Here is a 23652-nt window from a genome sequence, read left to right as displayed (position 1 = left end):
TGCACATTACCTCGGCTCATTTTTTTTTTGCAAAACATTTTCATGAAAAGAAACAGATAGAAAGTAGTAATATGAAATATAGAACATTAGTGCAAAAAATCTTGTAGAAACAGTCCCAATCTTCAGCTTTCTGAGCCTTCACACTTTAATGATTTCTTTCCCAGATGTGAAGGATTAAGAACCTTGCTTCTTTTCAAAGAAAAGCTGAAGTTTTGAGGGGAGCCATAGTTTCTGTGATGAAAACCAGATTCAATTATTTGCAATATGACTATGGCCTGGTGGAATGCCATCTTGAATAAAAATCTTTACATGAAATAGAGATTTCCATCTTTGGTCCTATTTTAAACCCTATTAATACCAAAAGATTTATATTCATGGTAATTTAACTAACCACCTAAGATAAAAATAGTTGCTTTGCAAGCTAACTAATGCTTCTTTAAAATTTTAAATATTTTTTGGAGGATTAAGTTTCATTCCTTTTAAAGCCTTTTTCTTCTCTGGGAAGTGTGATATGACAAATATATTGTTTTATTTGTGCACTTTTAATGCTATATTATAAAAAGCAAAACAAATTAATTTAATTTAATGTAACATGGCTAGACTAAGAAAGTAATTATCACAAATCACACATTTTAGATCACCTATTGTTTTAGTGTAATACTGAAGTATTGATGGTTCCAACTATGTGCTGTATTCTATTGTCATATAAGGCAAGATAAATTATATGGTCTTGTTTGTTTCATTGTTCCTGCTACCAAGAATGTATCCTCCAAATTATCCTTTATGTCTCTTTGTTAAATTATATCTGTTCAATTTTGCTAAAATTGCCATGAGCAATCAAGTCCTGTCATTTTTGGATTTACCACAATGTCTGTCACTGTCACAGGATTATACTGAAGTGCTTAGTACAACTGAGTCTCCACCTATAATGCAATAAAAGTGAACATTGTATTTATCATTTGTGTTTAAAATATTATAATAACATTAATCACTACAAAAAGAACAGACTTTATATTTGCAAAAATGATTATTTTCCTCCTGTGTGTAGGTAGAAAAGGGCTCCCTTTGAGCAGGACTACCTTTGCCATCCACACGGTGGCTTCCAAAACAACAGAGAAAGCCCAAGATTTTAGAAACCATTTCTTTGACCGATTGCCCTCTTCTCTAATGCTGCGCTCTGTGAAATTGTTTTTGTTCCATGTGGCCTAGATTACCTTGGCAAGCAGCCAATAGGACTTAAATGAGATCAAGTTCCTCGGCCTGGATTCAATCATTACATAAAATCTGTAAAATCGTAGGGTAACTTCCATCTTCCTGGTTCTTGTATTAACACCATCTGTGTGTTGACTGTTTTCTCTCCAGGCAGTCGACACATGAACATCTTCCAATTTATGCTGAAGTTGACTTTGTTTTGAAGACACTTAAGTCTATTCAGCAAGAACAAATCAGAAAATGATGAGAAAATTATTTCAGACTCCCATATTTTGAACAAAAACCTGTTCGAATAGTGTCTCAGTGCAGTCCTAGTTGGGGTACAATCCCATCTCCTATTACAGTATGTGGAGCTTCAGTAGCATCACATAGGAGTCTGTGTATTGAACAAATACATGTTTGCCTCTTCACTACTCTGTAAATAGTGTAGCAGCCTTAGCTTTTCTGTGTGACTACTCGATCAGTAACTAGAAAGCCATGGTGAAGTCTCAATATTTGTTTAATAAGAAACTAGATTTATTATATACCCAACTTTTCAATGAAATAGATTTATTTTCTTTGAATGGAAAATGCCATGGCTGGAAAAATGCTTTTCAAAGGAAGATTTAATTCAAGTCCCACACTGCAGGGCTGATAATTGAGTGGGATGTGTCAGCTCTGCAACACATGTAGATCTCCAAGGGGCAGTAATCAAGCTGTTCTGGATTTAAACACAAATGAGATCAGCATGGGGGATGCATATTCATAACGAGTATTTCTCATTGGCTTCTGATTTTGGTATGTATTTGTGTGTGTGTGCATGATAAAAAAACCTTTAATTTTTGTAAGCCGCCCTGAGTAGACGTTGTCTAGAGGGGCGGGGTAAAATTTGAATAAATAAATAAATAAGGAAATAAAGAAATAAATAATTATGGGAAAGTTTTTATACACATTTAAAACACCATAATTATCACTAGATTCTTTTTATATATCATCGTCTTAGAACTGCAGAGCTGGAAGGGACCCTATGGATCATTGAGTCCAGCCCCTGTCAAAGAGTCACAGTGGGGAATCGAACTCCCTAGCTCTGTACCCAAACTACTGAGCTATATCTGGAATTGCAGTTCCCTGCCTCCATTGACTTGACAGCACATAACAGCAATCACATTCAGTTGGTAAACCATGGTGAAGGAGCAAGACGTATGTTACAACTTTCAAATAACTTTGTACTTTTTGGAGCTGGATCTAATGTTTAGCTTAGCAGTACCAATGTGACAGTGACAGACGTGGTAAATACAAAAATGACAGGACTTGATGCTCATGACTCTCCACCCCAAAAAAGACTTGCCAAGAAGAAACACATTTTTCCTGATCAGTGTGGTGTGTCCCACCGTGAAGTTGTTATTCTCCCTCGCTCTGCTCAATGTTAAGAGAAGTTGGTGCACAACAACCCTGTTTACATACAGGTTGAACGCAAATGCTCTTGATGTTGACGCTGACGTGAAGAGTCCATCACCGACTCTTCTGATACTGATCATCACAGGGGTAGAAAAGTACATTATATCTATGCTTTGATGTCGTCGTCTTCCTCTCCATCTCCACCTAGACATCGACGTTGACGATCTCTCGATACTGAAAGGCTTGCATCACAACATGTTAAGCATCATAATACAACTAAGGAGAAGGAGCGCCAGCCAGTCTCCCATAACAGATCCTCCAATTCTGCTTCAAGGTCTGTTCAATCACACTAATCTCTCACCAGAGCAGTGTCCTGACAAGACTTCAATGCGTAAGCATAAGGTAGGGAGACCACCGCCTTTACCTTCGCCTTCGGATCAAGAAGACTTTCTCTCATATTCAGACTCTGATCAAGATCAGGAGCTTCTTTCTGAGGCATCTGAAGAAACTCCTGTGGATGGCAGGACCCCTGAATCTGATGCAGGTGACCCCCATCCATCCTTTCCTTCAGGGGACTTCTCATCCTATGCACAAATGGTTTCCAGGATGGAGAAGTCTCTTAAACTGGGTGTTGAACAGCCACCACCACCACAAAATGACTTGGTTTTTTGAGACATAAATCAGGAACGCTTCCCACCATTGAGCCTGGCTTTCATTCCAGCTCTCAGGGACTTGGATAAAGAGTCTTGGTCTCTACCTTTCTCCTCTGCTCAAGTTACCCGAAGGGTTGAAAACTGCTATCGTACACATGGTGATAATACTACTTTGCTGGTCAAGCATCCAACACCTAATTCTATTATTGTTCAATCCAACTTATCAAAGACAGGAGGAAAAAGCAAAGTTACACCAACTAACAGGGAAGATAGGAAGCTGGACATATTGGGGCGTAAAATGTACTCTTTTGCAACATTCTTAGAGTAGCCAACTACCAGGCGGCTATGGGGGCATATCAGAGGTGACAGGGTTTGGATAAACCTGAAATTGTTAAATGCAATTTAGTACCAAGATGTAAGTATTTACAAGGACCAGCACTGCAAAGGAAAACCAAGCATGAGTAAAAACAGCTGTGTTAGAATGTACCAGAAGGATGGCTATGATTGGCTAACTCTAGTATATAGCTAGAGAACTAGAACACAACAGTGTGTGTTGGTATCGTTGTGAAGTGCTGTAGCCGTGGAGCCAAGCCTGAGAGTTCAAAGGAAGCTGTACCTACGTGCTTGGAGAGTGGAACTCTGGCTGAACGGACTGACTATATGGTATATGACTATTTACTGGACTGTGACACTGATTTAAGGCTCTGTGACTGTGAAACTGCCGTGTATAGAACAAGGTCTGAAGCTGTAAATATCTGTAAATATTCTGCATATAAACCAAGTATTTCTGCTACAAGAGAGTTTGCTGCCTGTGTCTGCACTTCACTGGGAACTCTGCCGGTTATCACCACCTGGGAAAAATCCTGGTAAAATTCCGCTAACTCTGTCAAGAGGCAACTTTGGGCTAGAGTGCTCCCTGCCCTTGAAGCTGCCCCAGAAGAGACAAAAACTACATTACTCAACACCTACTCGGAAGCTCTTACAGTAGCCAAACACCAAAGATGGGCCTCTCGTCATTCTGCTGACATAGCTTCCACATCAATGGCCTCAGCTATAGCACTGAGGAGACATGCGTGGCTCAGATCCTCCAGAATAACAGAGGATGCCAAATCATACATCGAGGAACTTCCTTTCAATGCAGCTGGCTTGTTTAATGAGAAGACAGATGACACCATGGAGAATTTACACAAGATCAAAAAGACAGCTAATCCTACACAATTCACCAGCAGCCTAAGTAGCAAAGATACCAGTGGCGTAAACCCTACAATCAGCAGCATTACCATCAATCCGCTTCACAGCCTTACCGTGCCTTTAAACATCAAACTCAAGGCAGATCTTCACAAGCCTCTTCTGTTGCTGCGCCATTCAGATCCCAAACTTCCTCGCAAAGACATCAGTCTTATCGTCCTTGTGCTAAAAAGACAAAACAGTACCTTTGATTTTGACAGTCCAATTCTCCACAACCCCTCTTCATTTACATGACTAGCCCCATTCCTCAGCAATTGGTTACATATTACAAAAGATGCATGGATTCTAAACATCATCCAATTCGGCTATCGTCTAGAGTTTCAAGAACTCCCTCTTCTAGGATACATCAAGTCCACATAATTTGATCGTGCTCTAGAGGAAGAAGTTTCAACTCTTCTAAATAAGCGTGCAGTTCAGTTGGTACCACCTCAAGACATCTTGAACAGGTTCTATTCCCACTACTTTGCAGTTCCAAAGAAGGACGGAGGCATCAGAACCATTCTCGATCTCAGAATTCTAAATACTTACCTTCAGCCACTCCAGTTTCATATGGTCACTCTAGAGTCCATCGTCCATCTGCTAAAACAAGGAGATTGGTTTGTAGTAATAGACTTACAAGATGCTTATTTTCATATTTCCATTCACCTACATCATCGAAAATACCTGCATTTTATCTTTACAAATACCACTTATCAATTTTGCGCACTTCTGTTCAGCCTATCCACCACTCCCCGCACATTTACAAAGTGTATGGAGCCAGTGGCAGCATACCTACATCTAAACAACATCTCAGTCTTCCCTTACATAGATGATTGGTTGGTTGTATCTCCATCTCGATAAAAGGCTATCCAAGACACCAAGTTTGTTCTCCACACTTTAAAGTACCTCGGTCTTCAAGTAAACATGAAAAAGTCTCATCTCCTCCCTTCCAAGCTGTAGACCATATAGGAGCACGACTAGACTCTATCAAAGCCTGCATTTTCCTACCACAAGAGCACATCAAAAAGCTCCACAAGGCAATTCATCGATTTCGCCTTCAATCCCATGTATCTGCACATCACGCTCAACATCTCTTGGGCCTGATGGCCTCCACAACTGCCGCGTTACCACATGCATGTCTAAAAATGCGTTCACGACAGGCATGGTACTTAGCCCATTTCGAACCCATCACTCCAGAGCTATCAAAACAACTGGAATGGTGGACATTCGTCCCTCATCTCCTTATGGGACGTCCATTTCGCCCATTACAACTTTCTATTCAAGTAAGATGGATGTCAGCCTCACAGGCTGGGGAGCACATTGCGGCCCACACAAGATTCATGCACTATGGTCCAGGCGGGAGAGCAGTCTCCACATAAACCACCTGGAATTATTAGCAGTCATAAAAGCTTTTCGTGCCTTTATGCCCATGTTGACAGGTCGTGGAGTTCAGGTAGTCACTGACAACACCACGACACTGTTCTACATCAACAAACAAGGCGGCATTTGATCTATGTCACTCCTCTATCTAGTGATCCAACTATGGGAGTGGTGTTACGACCATCATGTGTTTCCAGTAGCCATTCATGTATCGACCACCAACAAAGAGGTAGTGGATGAATTAAGTCGCATGGCAGCACAGAATCACAAGTGGGAGCTCGATACACCGAACTTTCACATGATTTGCGAGAGGTGGGGTTATCCACTAGTTGATATGTTCACAACAAATCAGAACACGACACGCACCATGTTTTGTTCCCATGCAGGCAGGGGTCACAATTCTCTGGGAGATGCATTCATGATTCACTGGACCACAGACCTGTTGTACCTGTTCCCACCCATACCGCTCATTCAGTGGATGATTGTCAAGATTCAGCAGGTGGGAGCCAATGTCTTCTTAATAGCACCATGTTGGCCACATCAACCTTGGTTTACTACTCTCAGACAGATAGCCACAGTTTCCATGAAGTTACCTCTTCTCCCTCACCTGCTCACCCAGAACACGGGAAACATTTACCATCCAGATCTACAATTGCTACATCTGTCGGACTGGAGAATTCTCCCTTAATACAGGAGGCCATCTAAAAAACCCGTATACTCCTATAAATGGAGCAATTTCCTCAAGTTTACACAGTCTAAGGGCCTACAACTATTGCCTGTTTCACTTCACATCCTTCTCACCTACTTACGCCATTTCTTTGATCTTGATTTGGCCCTTTCAACTTTGAAAATGTATATATCGGCAATCGTTTCCTTCCAACTTCGCAATTCGGAATCGGCCCACTTGTTTTCCCATCCTACGCTTAAATCCTTTCTAAATGGTTTGTGTAATCTTCGACCTCCTGTGAAGCCTCCTTTACTGCAGTGGTCTCTACAACATGTATTGCATTCTCTCACATGACATCCCTTTGAGCCAATGGCCACGTGTGACATTAGACTGAGCTGAGAGTGATGGCAAACAGCTCAGTATACAGGTGAGTAGCCTCCCTGAGGTGGTGGCAGTGGTGGCCTCCATGCTCTGCCCTTCCTTTGGGTAACCATCAGGTCTGCATGGATTGGAGAGAGGGCTGGGAATCGTGTGGGCCCCTTTGTCCCAAGGGGTTACCTTCCCCTTCCAGATAGTTGGCGAGGACAGGGAGGGTATTCAATATTTTTCATTTTTTTCAGCATCCACGGAGGGCTTGGAACCAATCACATGCAGATACGGGGGTCCTACTGTATCACTATTGAGCATGTGCATGTCCTACTTAACTTCACTAATGGGATTTTTCATTGCACCATAATTAAACTGGACATATTGCATTCTGGACATTTGGCAAGGCTACCTTTTCTTCCAAAATCAACTCAAGATTTCAATGGCTATTCAGAAGTTTATATAATTAAAGTCTCCTGTTTTGTGCCAGAATCTTCCAAATATCTTCACATTAATGTCCTAATGCAGATACAGTGGTGATTTTAAAAAATGGTGTTACTGCTACTATTTTTCTTATATTTTTCTTAAATTTGATGTCAAAATGTTTAATGTAAACATAATTCCACTATGTATACTCTGACTTGGACCTTTGCAGTCATCCATACTACTAGTAATTATATTAATATTGGGTTTTTTTTATTGAAGCCTCCCATTTATTAAGATTGCTATATACTGTAATTTTAAGTCTATTATTTTTCCATCACCTTATAACAATATTTTATTATATGGACTTATTGAAACTTTTTATTTCTGTTCATTGTATAGATCTCTGCATTGTTCCTAAGTTTTCCAGAATCCTTACTCTGTGCTTGGCAGTAATTGCTGCATTTATAATTTAAATTATTTAAATTAAATATCCAGTAGGTTAAATTTAAAAATTATATCTGATAACAAAGTTTAAGTATTCAGATTAAGACAACAGGATGTTATCTTCACAATAATATTGGAAACATAATTTAGGTTACTTCAACTAAAATGACGGATGAGAAGAAATTGAATGATAGTTAAGAAAGGAAATCAGATTTAAACAAAACAAAAACAGTGGCAAAATAAAGTATATCAGCACTACAGTTATTTTGAATATTAAATCTACTATTGAAATTCTTGGGATCATGATAAGCTAATTGTTGCCATAATTTGTTAATACTGGGAGTCTTTAAGAAGAAATGAAATATTAATTGAAGATATGTCAGTGTCAGAAAAGCAAGATAGTGGAAGATATTTTCAGTGCAATACAAGAAGAAATCCTTCGATGGGTATTAATGTTGCAGGTGATACTGAGCAAAGGAAACAGTGACATTGTCTTGTGTGACCTTCTGTTTATTTTATTCTCTTACAAATATATGAGCTTTCCTATAGGTCAGAATAAAGGACCCTCGAGTCCTTGAGGCAAATGCAGATTTCCAACCCTCCTAATCCCTGCCCAGGTTTTATTCCTCACCAGCCTTTTATTGGTGACTATGGATGGTCACCACTGGCTGGATAGCTCAGTGGTTTAGCTGTAGAGCCAAAGGTTGGGAATTCAATTCCCCACGGTGCCTCCTGTGAGTAGAGCCAGCCTGTGTGGCCTTGGGGAGGATGCACGGTCCCAGGACCCTCCCAGAAGAAGGGAATGGTAACCCGGTGTTGAGCATTCTCTACCTAAAAAATCCTGAAAAGGGTCACCATAAATCAGAAATTGACTTGATGGCACATAGTTATTATGAGTGGCATTTACTCCTTCCTGTTCTCCCACCTGCAAAGCTGATGGAGGGAACCTAACACACACTGGGAAAGGACACGATCTAGATAAAAATATTTTCCCCCACATTGCATACTGATTGTTGACCAAGGTTAGAGTAAAATCCATAGCTTTGCCTTTTTTTCAGCTTTAGTCATACTGAATGCCAGAATGAAGAGCCTGTTAAATTTTGAAGAAGACAGTGTTGTCCTCAACAGGGGTGAAGAATTTTCCCAAACCTTATTTTAAGCCCCAAGTGTCCTAGGAGTGGCATTTCAGTCAGTGGTAGGTTCCATGAACCTGATAGATTTGTACACAGATTTTATAGCAACAAAGGCAAGCAACATATAACCAGTGTGATTGGTTGCCGGGCCAGTCCAGCCCCCAAAGACTGGGTTCCCACCCCTGCCTTATGAAAAACTAGCACAGTGTTGCTCTGATTTGCAATTCTCAATATACAATGTGTATGAATAATTATGCAATGGCATATTTTATAGTGCTCTTGCTATGATAGGATGAAAATGATGAAGAACTGTGTATCAGGTATCTGAAGTATTTTCAGCATCAAGAATTGTACCTGTTGTGTTTTGTTACAGGTATTATAAAGCGAAGCTTCAGTGCTTCTGAAAGACAGTTTCAAGCAAGGCAAGTTTACGATGTAACATTAAAGCTATAAAAATGGCCATCTCTGTCCGTAGTTCTCCCATACTGCAACAGTGCAATGTGCAGCAGCTTAAAAATATGCAAAAATGTGGAGTGCTTTTGAGGACTTCAGATCATAAGCTTATATTTCAATAGCATGTGGACCATGGTGACATTATGAAAAACCTATGCAAAATACTGCAAGGTTTGTCAAATGTTCTCAGCATCTTTTACAAATTCAAAAATAGGTGATCCCTTTATGGACCACTAAATAATCATCATCTAATCCATGAGTGCTAATTTTTGCATTTGCATTTTATTTTGTTTGGCCTACACCACCCTTTGTTTCAACATCTTTTACAAAATATATCCCCACCAAGTCTATTTTTTTCTGTCTTTTGCTGCCTGGTTTTTGAATAAATTAGCAAAATAACTTAAACAGTAGTTCTTGTTGAGTACTTTAAAAAAAAAATAACAGAGTGGGTTAAAGCCAGTTTTTAAATCCAACTAGAATAGACCCATTGAAAAAATCAAACTTGTTAAATCAGATGTATGAATTTCATTGATTCACTGGATTTAATCTGATTGTGATTATCAATTGCATTTAATCCAATACAGCTGAATCATTTTGCCTCAAAAATTAATGCTGAAATAAATCTGGTAATCTTTAATGTACTACAATACTCCCACTTTTGGTTTTGTTATCCATAGAAGAAAACAATAAGAGAGTAATGGCATTTATAGTATTTGAAACATTTATGGTATTTTACCTTATTGACGATATTAATTATTAAGCAGGAGAAATGTATGTTTTTCCAAACATATGGAAATTTATGTTTTTTCCAAACTTCAGAAAGCTGCATGTTCTTATTTATTTATTTATTTATTTATTTATTTATTTATTTATTTATTTATTTATTTATTTAATTATTTATTTATTTATTTATTTATTTATTTATTTATTTAAATTTATACCCCGCCCCTCTAGACCATGTCTACTCTATTTCCTGCACTATAAATGCAGCTAGCTGTATCAAATTGGGATTAACTCAGATTGGTTGCTGTATCTCCAGGCTCACTTTCTTCTATGATAGAATTTGAGGTGGCATACATAGAATTCCCAGACACTCTGCTTCTGAGGGCCAAAACAGATGACACAGGCAGCTTTGCAATTAGGAGGTGATAAAATGTTATCCCTCCAGAAAGCCATATTTGAAACTGCTATGTTTGAAAAATTACCACACAAACAAAATTAACTGTTTCCTCATGATAACCAACCACCAAACAAAAACAGGCTAATTTGCAACTTGCAAAATGGGGAAAGATGCTGGACAATAATCATCCATCCTTTACTGCTTAAGTCAGTTCTAGTTACGAAGCTCCCTGTCTCTCCTGCTTTTACCCTAAGGCACTTAGGACAGACTACTGCACTGAGTTTCTTATAAAGGGATTTTTGGAGAGATCTTTCTCATCAGTATCCTTTCCTTTTTTTCAGAGATTATATTGATATCACAGGACCCAGAAGTAGACCAGGTAATTTTGCATCTGCAGCTATATTTGAATGGGTTCTCATCATGCCATTTCTAATCTTTAAAGTTTTCTTTTTAAAAATAGTTTCACATGCAGTTTCTTCTTTTATTTCTTCAGCTTTGCTGCCTCTTGATCTGCTTCTGAAAGCTCCTTCGTTCATGTTCAGGGCCCACGTAAAGAGCGTAGAGGACTCGTTAGTAACAGGGTGGAAATCCCATAGCCTTCCAGCTGTGATTCTTCGCAATCTGAAAGATCATGGTAGTACTTAACAGTATAATTTTGCCTTCAAAAATTATAGCAACACAAGGAATTATAACTGGGATAGCAGTAGTGTAGATGTTTTCTTGTAGAATAACAAAAACCATACTTTCCGGGGAAATAGATCTCTCTATGAAAGGAAATAAATAACAAGCTCCACTGCCGTGAAACATTACAGTATAATACAAAGAAGGAAGAAAAAGTACCCCCAGAGTTTAGCTGAGGAAGTCCATTGACGTTTGGTATAAATGTGGAGTTTGGCAGTTGATAGGTTGGACAAAATCAAATAGTTATAAAATGTCACAGGGTGATGTTTGAGTAGTGTTACCATAGCAAGAAAGTTGACAGAGTAGAGATGTGAATGCCTGTATATGGGACTAGGATTTCATGATGGAAGAGTGTTAACTAAAGTGCTGCAGAGACTGTCTTCTTGTGGAAATTTAGGAATATACTTACTCTCGTAGAATCTGTGTTTTCTGACTGTTTCAGTATTATGTACAAATCATAGCCTCAGAATCGAAGACAGCCTTCCTCAACTGTGTGTGCTCCAACGAGATAGGACTACGCATGAGGATTGCAGATGATTGAAATTACAGATCCTACACATATGGTGTACAGAGGAGTTCAGAAACCCTACCTTCGGTTGACAGTTACGATTTGCACATAATCCCAAACAATCCACAACAATAGCCATGGTTCCTGGCTTCTTCAAGAAGACAAACTGTAGTACTCTTGTTGATAAACATTTTCATGGTGGAGTTCATATTTTATGAAGTAATTCTGGCAGTGCTCAGTGACTTATTTCTACCTGAGACAAGATATAAGCAAGGGACTGGTTGTCTCCTATCCGGTATAAACTGCCATAGACATTTCAACTAAGCCCTTCCATTATTAATTATGACAGCTGTTCACTAGAGACAGTCAAAGGTTTCTAATCCTCATCATGCCTTCTCCAGTAAGAATAGCATTAGAGAGTCTGTCAAGCCACAGCCACACAAGAGATGGAATCATTTGCACAGAAAATCTGATGGCCAGTTCTTTGGCTGAAGAGCAGCTTTCAGGAGGGCAGACAGGGTGGCCTTCATCTTTTCCCCATCTGCTCCTTTTTTTGGTCTCTTCTTTCAAAGTTAGTAGACCACCATGCAGGCATGATGGGAGAACAGCAATAGAAACCAATCCCTGATATTCAGCTCCTAATAATTTCTTCGCTTCAGGTATTTTTTCTGTTGAAAGACAGCCCTTGTCAGCACTGCATTTCAAGAGATACACAACCATTGGCAATTTTATCAAGTGCAACTGAGTACAACATAGTTTAGCATAGTCAAGGAGAGATGCTTTTGAGGAAACTACCGAAGACTTGATTTAGGTGCTACCTGTTCCCATGGTATTGTTTAATTATTTAATTGGTTATCAGATTTATTCCCTTCTTTTCTCCCTCAAAATAGGACAGGCTAAACATTAAAATAAAGAAAAGCACATACTACATTAAAAGTAAAACATGTTAACAAATGAACAAAGACCTGAAAAAAGGAACATACAAGTAAAAACTTGTAAAGAAAAGTAAAGAACAAAACGTTTTGATTCTGAAAAATTCCAGAGGTTAATCATAGTGGGCTCATTGTCAGACTATTGTGCAGGTACCTTAGAACAGAACGCCAGGACAGAACAAGTAAAACATAGCAGAAGCTAAGAAAAAAATTCTGCAATCAAAAATACTCTTCATGTCAGTCTGTCTCTTCATAAAATATGAAGATGTTTACTAATGACAACGGCTCATTGGGATTCCAGAAAACACATAGTCAAAAGACTTTAATATGCACTAGCATGAAAGCCCACAGTGTAACTGAACTGCTAGATACTTTTTATTAACCTAAATATTTTGTTTTATCAGTAAGTGCTATACAGGAGCTAAATCTCTCTATAGAATCTAACTAGACTAGGCTCATTGAAATGAATAAGACTTGTTAGGCAACACCAAGTCTCACTGTTTTCAATGGAAGTTCTCTACTTGGATTTTAATTTAAATTTGACCTTAGATAGTTATTTAGGTAATTATCTTTTTAGTGGCCTATGGTTTGAACTGACACTGAGGTTTTTTTTTGTTGATTATAAGAACATGAATAAATATTTTTCTTTTGTGCGAAGACCTGCTCAGATTATTATTTTTTTAATTTAAGGAGCAAGTGCATTTTCTATCCTATGTTCCAGCACTTTCATAGTGTATGTTGCTAAATTGTTGAGCAGTACTTGTTTACTTAAGTGAATGAATTGTTACAGAGTTCTGTACTAGCTGACTTTCTCAAATTATACTGTAAGAAATCGCAAAGGAGTTTAAGGAAACAATAGAAGGATTTTTGATTTCTTCACAAGAATTGAAAGGGATTTCATTTTTTTTCAAGTACAGTGGTGCCCCGCTTGACGATTACCTCGTTAGACGAGGAAATCGCTTGACGACTAGTTTTTTGCGATTGCTATTGCGATCGCAAAACGATGATTGAATGGTTTTTTTGTTTGACAATGATCGGTTCCCTGCTTCGGGAACCGATTTTTCGCTTAACGACGATCAAAACAGCTGATCGTCAGGTTTTCAGAATGGCTGCCCGCTGTGTTTTAGGATGGATTCCTCACATTACAGGCACCAGAAAATGGCTGCCCTATGGAGGATCTTCGCTGGACGCTGAGGTATTTCGCCCACTGGAACGCATTAACCGGGTTTTAATGCATTTCAATGGGCTTTTTACTTTCACTTGACGATGATTTCATTCTACAGCGATTTTGCTGGAACGAAATATCCTCGTCAAGTGAGGCACCACTGTATAGCACTAGCAGCAGTATCTTTCCATATAATCAGTGCCACAGAGGGAGGAAACATCTTGAAAACAATCAGGCATAGCAGCTATGCCAAGCCTTTACGAATGTACCCATTATCTTTGTTTGATTTAAATATTGCTGGTGTCAGAGGTATAATATACATGGACAAAGGCAAAAAATAGTTTATTTTTTTCTTTTCTTTCCAGAATAAACACAAGCCTCATTATTTTTTATTATCTCTTTCTGGTTGATAAACTTCTTCAAAATCAAGTCACATCTGGATTCAGAAAGGCCTGGGTTCTTCTGACCCCCTGTCCCTACCCAAAGCCAAGGCTCAGGATTTTTTTAAAGGAGAGCCAGTCATCCCAATGACTCTTTTCATCATTTCTCATCTTTCCTCCTACTTGCTATGCCACCCATCATAACGAAGGAAAAAATACAGAGAACATGAGGTGTTGGAGGAGAACCTGGAGATACCATGGACTCCTGGAAAGACAGATAAATGGGATCTAGATCAAATTAATCCATAACTCTCCCTAGAAGCAAAAATGGCAGTGCTAAGGCTATTGTACTTTGGACATAGACTCATTGGAAAGGATAATAATGCTTATTGAAAATATGGTTTCTAAGTATGTCCACTGTAATTTTAAATGCTCAGAATTACATTTATTTCTTTTTTCCTAGCAGATGAAACATACCAGGGTCAACACTGAAAACATTTTTAAGGGAACATTTTATTTAACTTTGGGAATTGTAGGGTTTTGAAATAAATCTTAGATTTCCTGCATAGGTTTGTACCTGAATACTTACTGTCATAAGCAGCAATCGTTGTAAAAGCCTTCCAATCATATTGTGGAAAGGTCATATTTAAATGCATTGTTATTATGACCTGTACCAAAAAGCTCTGAATTGCCATTACCTTTTTCCCTGCTAAGAAAAGGGAAATATTTTAAATTTACTGTATTCTGTCAATAATCATACTTAACTGTGATAGAATTTCCTTACTTACTTCCTTGCTTGCTTAGTTTCATTAAAATATGTTCTTCAAAAATCTGAATTTGGCCACTTTTTGAGAGTGTCTTGTTTTCAAGTACTATTTTTTTAAAAAAGCAACCCAGAATAACAACCTACTTCATTTCAATGACAGCTTAAATTATCAAGTCACATATCCTTATGTAATGTGATAACACTCATAGAGATTTAACACATGTTGGCTTTCCAGATCATGCCACTGAAAAAGCCCAAGAACTCTACATAAGCATCAAGAGTCTCTGCTCCCACAGCAGGTTGATGGGTTCTCAAATGCTTGTCCAAGAAACAGAATGAAGTTTCAATTTCTCTTTTACTGAATGCTTCAAATGATAATGTTTTCATCCTCCGTTCCCTTTTTTGCTTAATATAATCAGTGACAACTTATTTAATACATTATGCATAGCATATAAGTGAAGAATCCTAAAAATTTTCAAAGAACTATTCTCAGCTTCACTTCAAAGAAGGATCTTAACCAAATTTATAATTCTGCTTGCTCTTATGACTCAGTTACTATCATTATTATGCTGGCTTTAGATCTCTCTTTTAAGCAACAAGTTGAACAGTTTCTCCATCTGGTATTGAAAACTGCATCTGGATTGCCATCTTAGCAATAACCCTTAGATTCCACACCCAGAAACAAAGATGTTCCAAAAATTTTTTTAAAGGAACATAATCATTTTCAACCCTGCTGTTCTCATTATAAATGCCTTTCCTTTAGCTCACTATGTTGCCAACTTCTTAGTGATTCATTTGCATCAGGAGCTATTGAACACAAAAATCTGCTCTCACTTATCTGAAATTCTAATTTTTTTAGAAATTAGCATAATGATTTGATGAAAGAAAAAATATTTTGTCCCCTTTTTTGAATTTATCAGTGACTGGTTTGCTGGTGGTGACAACTTTACATTCTACCAAATGGAGTTAATATCACAGCTTTAGAATGATTAGTAAAAGTCAACTTGTGTAACTTTATTATATCAGAACACAAAGAGCTATGAGCCATCTGTCCTGACAGTTGTAATTTTAAGTTATTTAAATATAATTTTTAAATACTGGAATGAACATATCTAGTAGGCCACACACATTTATTTTTAGATGTTTAATTTATATGTTAAGCCAAAGAGTTCCGTGCAAGAGCTACTATTTATGTAGCACATACCAGTTGTCCCAAAAGAACAGACTATTGGAAAATCTTTAACATGTGGTCATCCATATTCTATGATATCTAGTAAAAAAGGATTAAATATACTTTGGTTTCAGGCAACAGGGTGCCCAAAACTGAATTGCTTTTATGGATTTTGCATATGCTTAGCAGAGCATACATGAAATAAACTTGTGATTCAGATTTCATAACCTCAGGTCTGCATCGAAATTTGGTGTGATCTGACCAGTGCTTAAAAGGTCCTTATCTTCAGTGCAATCTATTTTAACTCTTGGTAGCCATCCATAAAAGAGGACAAAGAGCTAATTTGCATCTCAGTGAATCATCACAAAAAAGATTGCATGCCCTAACCCTGAGACAGCAAGATACGGGCCAGCTCTTAAAGGGGGAAGATTAATCATTTTAAGTAGAAACATAAGGGGGCAGTCTTTTTTCCATGCCAAACAGTGCTATCAGTGAAATGTATAACATGTATGCCAGTGTGAACAGGACAAGAAAATAAAGTTTGCTTTTTCTCTCTCCAGAATGTTGAGTAAGTACATACAAAAAGCAATTTGACAAATTTTAGAGAACTAGCATCAAATTTTACTGGATTCTTGGATTCTGAAATCATTACTTACTTCACTCTTCACTAGATAATATTTCCAGTGCTGGAACATAGGAAAAAATATTTTTGCAAGTCCTGATTTGATAATTAAGTTGCATGTTGATGTTTTCATAAAAAGGGGAGCACTACATTCATTGGCTATCTGCAGTAGCCCAATGCTGTCCTCCCTGTCTTTTCCTTTGTCTTGGCTTTCCATATCTGCATTTGAGATTGATACTGAAATGAGAAAATGGGTTTTCACTGTTGACTCTGGCATTATCATCTCCAGCCTCTGCAGGGATTGCTGTGTCACAGCGGAAGGTGCGCCAGATCAGTGATCCTATCCAACAGATTCTAATTCAGCTGCACAAGATCATCTACATCACCCAGGTATGTTTTATTTATGTTGGTTTAGTGCAGCTAAATTGCCTGTTCATTGCTCTGACTCATTATGCTCCATGGTAATTTCCTGGCTCTCAATCAGCCTCTGAGTTATGGGGGGAAAAGAGTCTGCAATGAAACTCACAAGTTCCACTCTTTGACTGTCTCTAGTTGTAGACAGACCTCCACCTATATCCCTCATAGCCTTATAAAGCAGAGTTACCAAGCAGGGCCATCACTAAAGGGACCTGAGACCTCTCTTGTGCCTCTGTCTTGATAATGTGGCACTACTGTATTTAGGCTGATGGGTGTGACTTAAATATTCTGTCATCAAAAGCAATCTGAAAACCTTGAAATTTTTGTTTCCTTATTTAAATGACCAGCCTCCAAAAGACGTGGAATTCATTCTGCTTTTCAGTCTATGCTGCTGAAACTATGTTTTGGTCTAGAGGTGATCAGAACTGCTTTAGGTCTTTTCTCCAGTAGCTGCAGGCATTTCCCCCTTTCTTACACCCAGTGGAGTGACAGTTCCTAACAGGGTTTCCAAGGTAAGTGAGTGGTTTTACTAATCCCCCACACACTGATTTTCCATGGCTAAACAGGGATAGGAACCCAGGCCTCCTGAGTCCTAATCCATCACTCTATCTACCACACCACATTGGGTATCCTCCCAGTGTTTCAACAAAGCTTAATGGATAACTTTGGGTTAAATAACAGCAAGGAAGAATTGGTACGCAAAAGCTATTTTTATTTGGAAGAATTTTGAATTTAATAGAGAAAACTGAAAACAATATTTGGTTGTTGTAATTCTTCTGGATTGTAAACATCATAAGATTTCATAATCATAATACATATACTGAAGGAACAAAAGCCAGCATATCTTCCAGCCTTGCTGATGTTAGGAACAATAATATAGGGAGCATATAACTCCCACAGTACAACAACTACCAGTCCATTTCTGGACCTAATTCAAAGTGCTGGTCATTACTATAAAGCTCATACAGCTTAGGTCCAAGATACCCAAAGAACCATATCTTCCCATATAAGCTGTCTTGGCCCTGAAGAACATTAGAGGAGGGTCTCCTCTTGGTCCCATTGCCAATTCAGACACAGCTGATGGGGACATGAGAGGGGGCCTTATATAGTGCTCTCCCTCAGGTCGGGTTGTCTCTTTCCCTGATCCTCCATAGCTGGATAAGGTGATCTCCCAAGTATACAGACCCCATGACTGCCCCATGGGTGGGCCCATTTTGCTAGGAGATTTATAGAACACACCCACCATCTTTGGGATTAGAAGGGGCAAATGGTACCTGCAACTTTCACAAAGTGTCACTTCCTAGGAAGATAACCTGTTCATTGTTCCAATCAGTTTAGATGTCTGGCGGCTCTGTTCAGATCTCAGAGATGAGAATTTCAGAAGAGCAGGTGAATAGGATAAGACCTTTTTTCCTTGTTGCACTATATATTGCTAGCAGACTCATGTTTGAAACTGCTTGCTGGACTAGAGTGATGGGGATTCAGAACACATGTGCCTTTCCTCCCATTTCTTCATCTTGCATGATCTCTCTGGAACACAAACAGAGGACTTTAAAAGCTCACAGCAGGCACCTCATTCTTTCAACACCACTCCTTCCTATGTAGGACTTCAACAGGACAGTCTTGTCTTCTTATCTCTGTGTCTCTTCTTCCTTTCTGATAACTGATACTTCAATATATGATGCATTCAAGAGGCTAATCTTTTTCAGGTCTTTAAAGAAGAAAATATTCTATATGCTTTCAATGTACAATTCACAAGGAAGCCCCAGGGTCTGTAGAAATGACAGCCTCATTTTGTAAGATAATTCACTATTAACAGTAGATGACAAATATCTGTCTATACTGATTAGTTACATTATGAAAAAAGCACTTCAGCTTAAATTGATGACTTGGTAGATGTTTTACATTTTAATGATGTAAGCCACCTTGGGTCCTTTTGAGAGAAAAGCATGGTAGAAAGAAAGAATTCACAGCATTCAAATTTATTGCATGGAAGCATATCAGAGAAAGGTATGGTTTTTCCTGTAGTGATGTATGGAAGTGAGAGCTGGACCATAAAGAAAGCTGACCGCCGAAGAATTGATGCTTTTGAATTGTGGTGCTGGAGGAGGCTCTTGAGAGTCCCCTGGACTGCAAGGACATCAAACATATCCATTCTGAAGGAAATCAACCCTGAGTGCTCATTGGAAGGACAGATCCTGAAGCTGAGGCTCCAATACTTTGGCTGTCTCATGAGAAGAGAAGACTCCCTGGAAAAGAACCTGATGCTGGGAAAATCTGAAGGCAAGGGGAGAAGGGGGCGACAGAGGACGAGATGGTTGGACAGTGTCATCGAAGTGACCAACATGAATTTGATCAAACTCTGGGAGGCAGTGGAAGACAGGAGGGCCTGGCGTGCTCTGGTCCATGGGGTCACAAAGAGTCGGAGACGACTAAACAACTAAACAACAAAATATCAGAGAAAAGAAAGAGGAAGAAGCGGTGGCAGGAGCAGGGGCCAGGTGGCTAAATTCTGAGTCAATAGAGATATTTTCTACTGCCTTTTAAGCATACATGTAATCTTAAATCATACTGAAGTCCCAGTACTATATCTGTTTCCTAGGAGGTAAGCCTCACAGTGTAACTAAGCCTAGTAAATATGAATAGATTTGTGCTGTAAACCTTGCTATACATGAAATGATGGCTACATTCTAAAAGTAAAATGTGTGTTTGGATTTATTAGGACTGCTGCCTACCTCCTAATCATATCTTTATCCTTTTGCTCTTCACTCATTATCTTTTGCTTTCCATTCAGCCACCTTTCCTTTACGTAGTCATCCTGTTATTCACTATTCTTGATGTTTCTTTTGTTCATGGCCTCTTTGTTGCAAGGGCAGTCTTATCACATGTTGTAAGATTTCTTACTTCCTCTGTTTGTATCTTAAACCAATTTGCCCTTTTATCAGGTTTTGCCAACTTCCCTCTTTTGAATGGATAAATTGCTCCCCCTGCTCTACAGCAGGTTTCTTGCTGGCAAGTTAGGGTAAATGCATAGAGGGCTTTTCTATAATGTGTTCTGTACTGCTGTAATGAATACCGTTCATTATGAACTGCTGTGATGCAGACAAAATGGAGACAAAGTGTATCACCATTGCCCATGGAGGCAGCATAACATGTGAGGCAACATTCACTTTACTGATTTGAATGGTGAAAGGTGCTATTGCTTTTATTAAAGTAGCTAATGTCCTAAAAGTGGCATTCGATCTGGTAAGCTTTTGTGACCCCAGAAGGAAAAAGATCACTGAATACATGGTGAAAGGTGAGGTTCCAAAATAAGAGGTATTCTCTACTGTGAGGAAGAAATATGGTATATCTCCTTTTATCACCACATGTGCTGCTGTAATAGATGCTCCCTTTTACTACTGTTTATCCTGTATGGAGTGTAAACTAAGCACATGCACTATATTTGGATAAATGTGTAAAAACAGACAGTTGTTGTTTAGTCATTAAGTAATGTCCGAATCCTCGTGACCCCATGGACCAGAGCATGCCAGGCCCTCCTGTCTTCCACTGTCTCCCAGAGTTGGGTCAAATTCATGTTGGTAGCTTCAATGACACTGTCCAACCACCTTGTCCTCTGTCGTCCCCTCCTCCTCTTGCCTTCACACCTTCCCAACATCAGGGTCTTTTCCAGGGAGTCTTCTCTTCTCATGAGATGGCCAAAGTATTGGAGCCTCAGCTTCCAGTGGGCACTCAGGGTTGATTTCTTTCAGAATGGACAGGTTTGTTCTCCTTGCAGTCCAGGAGAATCTCAAGAGTCTTCTCCAGCACCAAAATTCAAAAGCATCAATTCTTTGGCAGTCAGCCTTCTTTATAGTCTAGCTCTCACTTCCATACATCACTACTGGAAAAACCATAGCTTTGACTATGCAGACCTTTGTCAGCAAAGTGATGTCTCTGCTTCTGAAGATGCTGTCTATGTTTCTCATTGCTTTCCACCCAAGAAGCAGGTGTCTTTTAATTTCATGGCTGCTGTCCCCATCTGCAGTGATCATGGAGCCCAAGAAAGTAAAATCTGTCACTGCCTCCATATCTTCCCCTTCTATTTGCCTGGATTTGATGGGACTAGTGGCCATTATTTTACTTTTTTTGATGTTGAGCTTCAGACCATTTTTGCGCTTCCCTCTTTCACCCTCATTAAGAGGTTCTTTAAGTCCTCCTCACTTTCTGCCATCAGAGTGGTATCATCTGCATATCTGAGTTTGTTCATATTTCTTCCGGCAGTCTTAATTCCAGCTTGGGATTCATCCAGTCCTGCCTTTCACATGATGTATTCTGCATATAAATTAAAGAAGCAGGAAGACAATATACAGCCTTGTTGTACTCCTTTCCCAATTTTGCACCAATCAGTTGTTCCAAATCCAGGTCTAACTCTTGCTTCCTGTCCCACATATAGATTTCTCAGGAGATAGGGTGGCCAGGCACTCCCATTTCTATAAGAACTTGCCATAGTTTGTTATGGTCCACACAGTCAAAGGCTTTTGCGTAGCCAATGATGCAGGTTTTTCTGGAACTCTCTGGCTTAATCCAGTGCATGTTAGCAATTTGGTCTCTAGTTCCTCTGCCCCTTCGAAATCCAGCTTGTACTTCTGGGAGTTTTCGATCCACATACTGCAGAACCTACCTTGTAGGGTTTTGAGCATAACCTTGCTAGCGTGCAGAATGAGTGTGATTGTATGATGGCTGGAGTATTCTTTGGCACTGCCCTTCTTTGGGATTGGGATGTAGACTGAAAGGTATTCATTTTGTTTGGGAATAACCACAGAATGGAGAAAAGAATCCCATCATATCTTTCCTATTCCATTCAGCATTTGTAAGGTTGAAAAGATGGACCATGACTTGGAATTGATTAAAGGGGAAATTTAGACAATACCAAGTCTAACTCCTGGCACCAAACCCACCCAGTAAAGTCCAAGAACTTCCCTGGACATACTCCAGAGGTGCTAAGGACTTAGATGAGATCACCATGCACTGTATATTCTCTTGCAGCCCCTCCACCAGCCATTCCACAAAGCCATGGGCAAACTGAAAGACTTGCCATGTTTTTAGATAACTTTCTTTGCATTATTGAACACTCTTGTTTTTGTTTGTTGATTTACTCAGCTTAGTTCACTCAACATTACTGAAATATTATTTCATTAGTTAGGGTTGAGTTTATGAATAATTTTGGAAGAATGGTTACTGTATAGGATTTATTCCGTATCCTTTAGATCAGGGGTTGTCAACCCCCAGTCTGCAGCCCAGTGCTGGTCCGTGGGCTTCCTGGAACAAGGCCGTGGACATAGATCTTCGCCCACCTCAGTGGCCATGCCAAGTGAACCAATGAGCGCTATGCGGCCACCTCAGGGAGAAGTCATGGGTCCGTAGGCAGGCAATGGGGGTGACGGCCGTCTGGTAGCGAGGACTCTCTCAAACTCTCTTGCTCTGGCTCCCCAGCCCCAGCAAAGCGGGCGGTGGTATTGCAGGCATGGCGATGGTCGCCCCGGCACACAAAGTGCATGTGCGCCCAGCGATTGCCGGCCAGAGAGGCAGCAGGGCGCAGGGCATGGGATGTGGTGCGGCTCGTGGCAGATGGGGCTCAGACTCCAGGAGGCCAGCCTAGAGCCTCTGCCTCATGCCGGAGGAGCTGCGGTGGAGAAGGAGCCTGCGCCGGCTGGCAGCAAGGACAGCGGTAGCATCACCAGCTTTGGTGCACTCTAGGCTGCGGCTGGGCTGGCACGCCTCTGATCCCTGGAGCGCCAATGCCGCCGATGGCACCTCCATGCTCCCCTCTAACAAAGGCACACCCACACCGGCATACCCCCTCCCTCCACACACCCACACCACCGGGTGCACTGTCCGGCTAGCACCAAGATGCCCCTTTCCTCTCTCTCACTCCCTCCCCTCCTGGGAGGCCCCAGTAAGGGGTGTCGAACCAAAGACAAGCCCAATGGCCAGCCAAGCCAGCAGTGGGCTTGCTGGGTGGGCTTTCTGACCCTGTCCCCTGTGCCAAGCTGTGATCCTTCGCCCTCCATCGGGAAGGGGGGCTTTTGAACCCAGGACAGGCGGACGGTTTGGGGTCAGCCTTCTATTTAATCCACGTGGCCCGAGCAGGGCTTGGCTTGACCTTCCTTACGCGCCTCGGGCGGGAGGCAGTGTCACGCTGGCCTAAGGTTGACCAAGCCCCACAAAAGCTGTGCCAGACTTCCTGCTCTTCTGGCCACTGAGCAGCTGAGGAGGGAGACTTGTCATCCCACCCCCTGGTTGGAGTGGCCAGAAGAGCGGGAACATGGAGAACTGACAGCCAGGCTTTGTCAGAGATTGGTCTGATTAGCAGGACGCCAGCCATGTATGTTGTGCTGAGACCTGTAAGTGGACAGATAGGTTCAGGGAGGAAGGACTGGGGATCCCTGCTGCCTGGGACAATGATACTCATATTCTTTTACAAATATGAATATCCCATCTCTAGTTTTTTCTCAAGAAGTATTTCAGATCGTTTTAGCAATTAATTATGGTTTGATGCTAAAATTTCAC

The 23652-nt window shown here is 40.1% G+C and overlaps 1 protein-coding gene across 25 annotated transcripts in view; it reads left to right on the top strand.

Annotated features, from left to right (window-relative positions):
* Positions 1 to 23652, top strand: part of NEK10 (NIMA related kinase 10) — a 123338-nt gene that overhangs the window by 80323 nt on the left and 19363 nt on the right. For 16 of the 25 annotated variants that reach the window (XM_078377308.1, XM_078377304.1, XM_078377309.1 and 13 more), the window contains 4 exons: positions 9259 to 9307; positions 10800 to 10837; positions 10952 to 11092; positions 16973 to 17073. In XM_078377308.1, coding sequence (XP_078233434.1) covers positions 9259 to 9307; positions 10800 to 10837; positions 10952 to 11092; positions 16973 to 17073 — 329 coding nt within the window. Of the gene's footprint in view, positions 1 to 9258; positions 9308 to 10799; positions 10895 to 10951; positions 11093 to 14109; positions 14955 to 16972; positions 17074 to 23652 lie in introns of those variants that run through there. The other 9 variants (XM_078377317.1, XM_078377311.1, XM_078377310.1 and 6 more) reach the window with 6 other exon arrangements.

Source organism: Pogona vitticeps, chromosome 6 (assembly GCF_051106095.1).
Source record: "Pogona vitticeps strain Pit_001003342236 chromosome 6, PviZW2.1, whole genome shotgun sequence".
NCBI classification, from domain to species: Eukaryota; Metazoa; Chordata; class Lepidosauria; order Squamata; family Agamidae; genus Pogona; species Pogona vitticeps.
The sequence above is the reverse complement of the archived record's forward strand: the minus strand, read 5'-3'. Positions and strand labels throughout refer to the sequence as shown.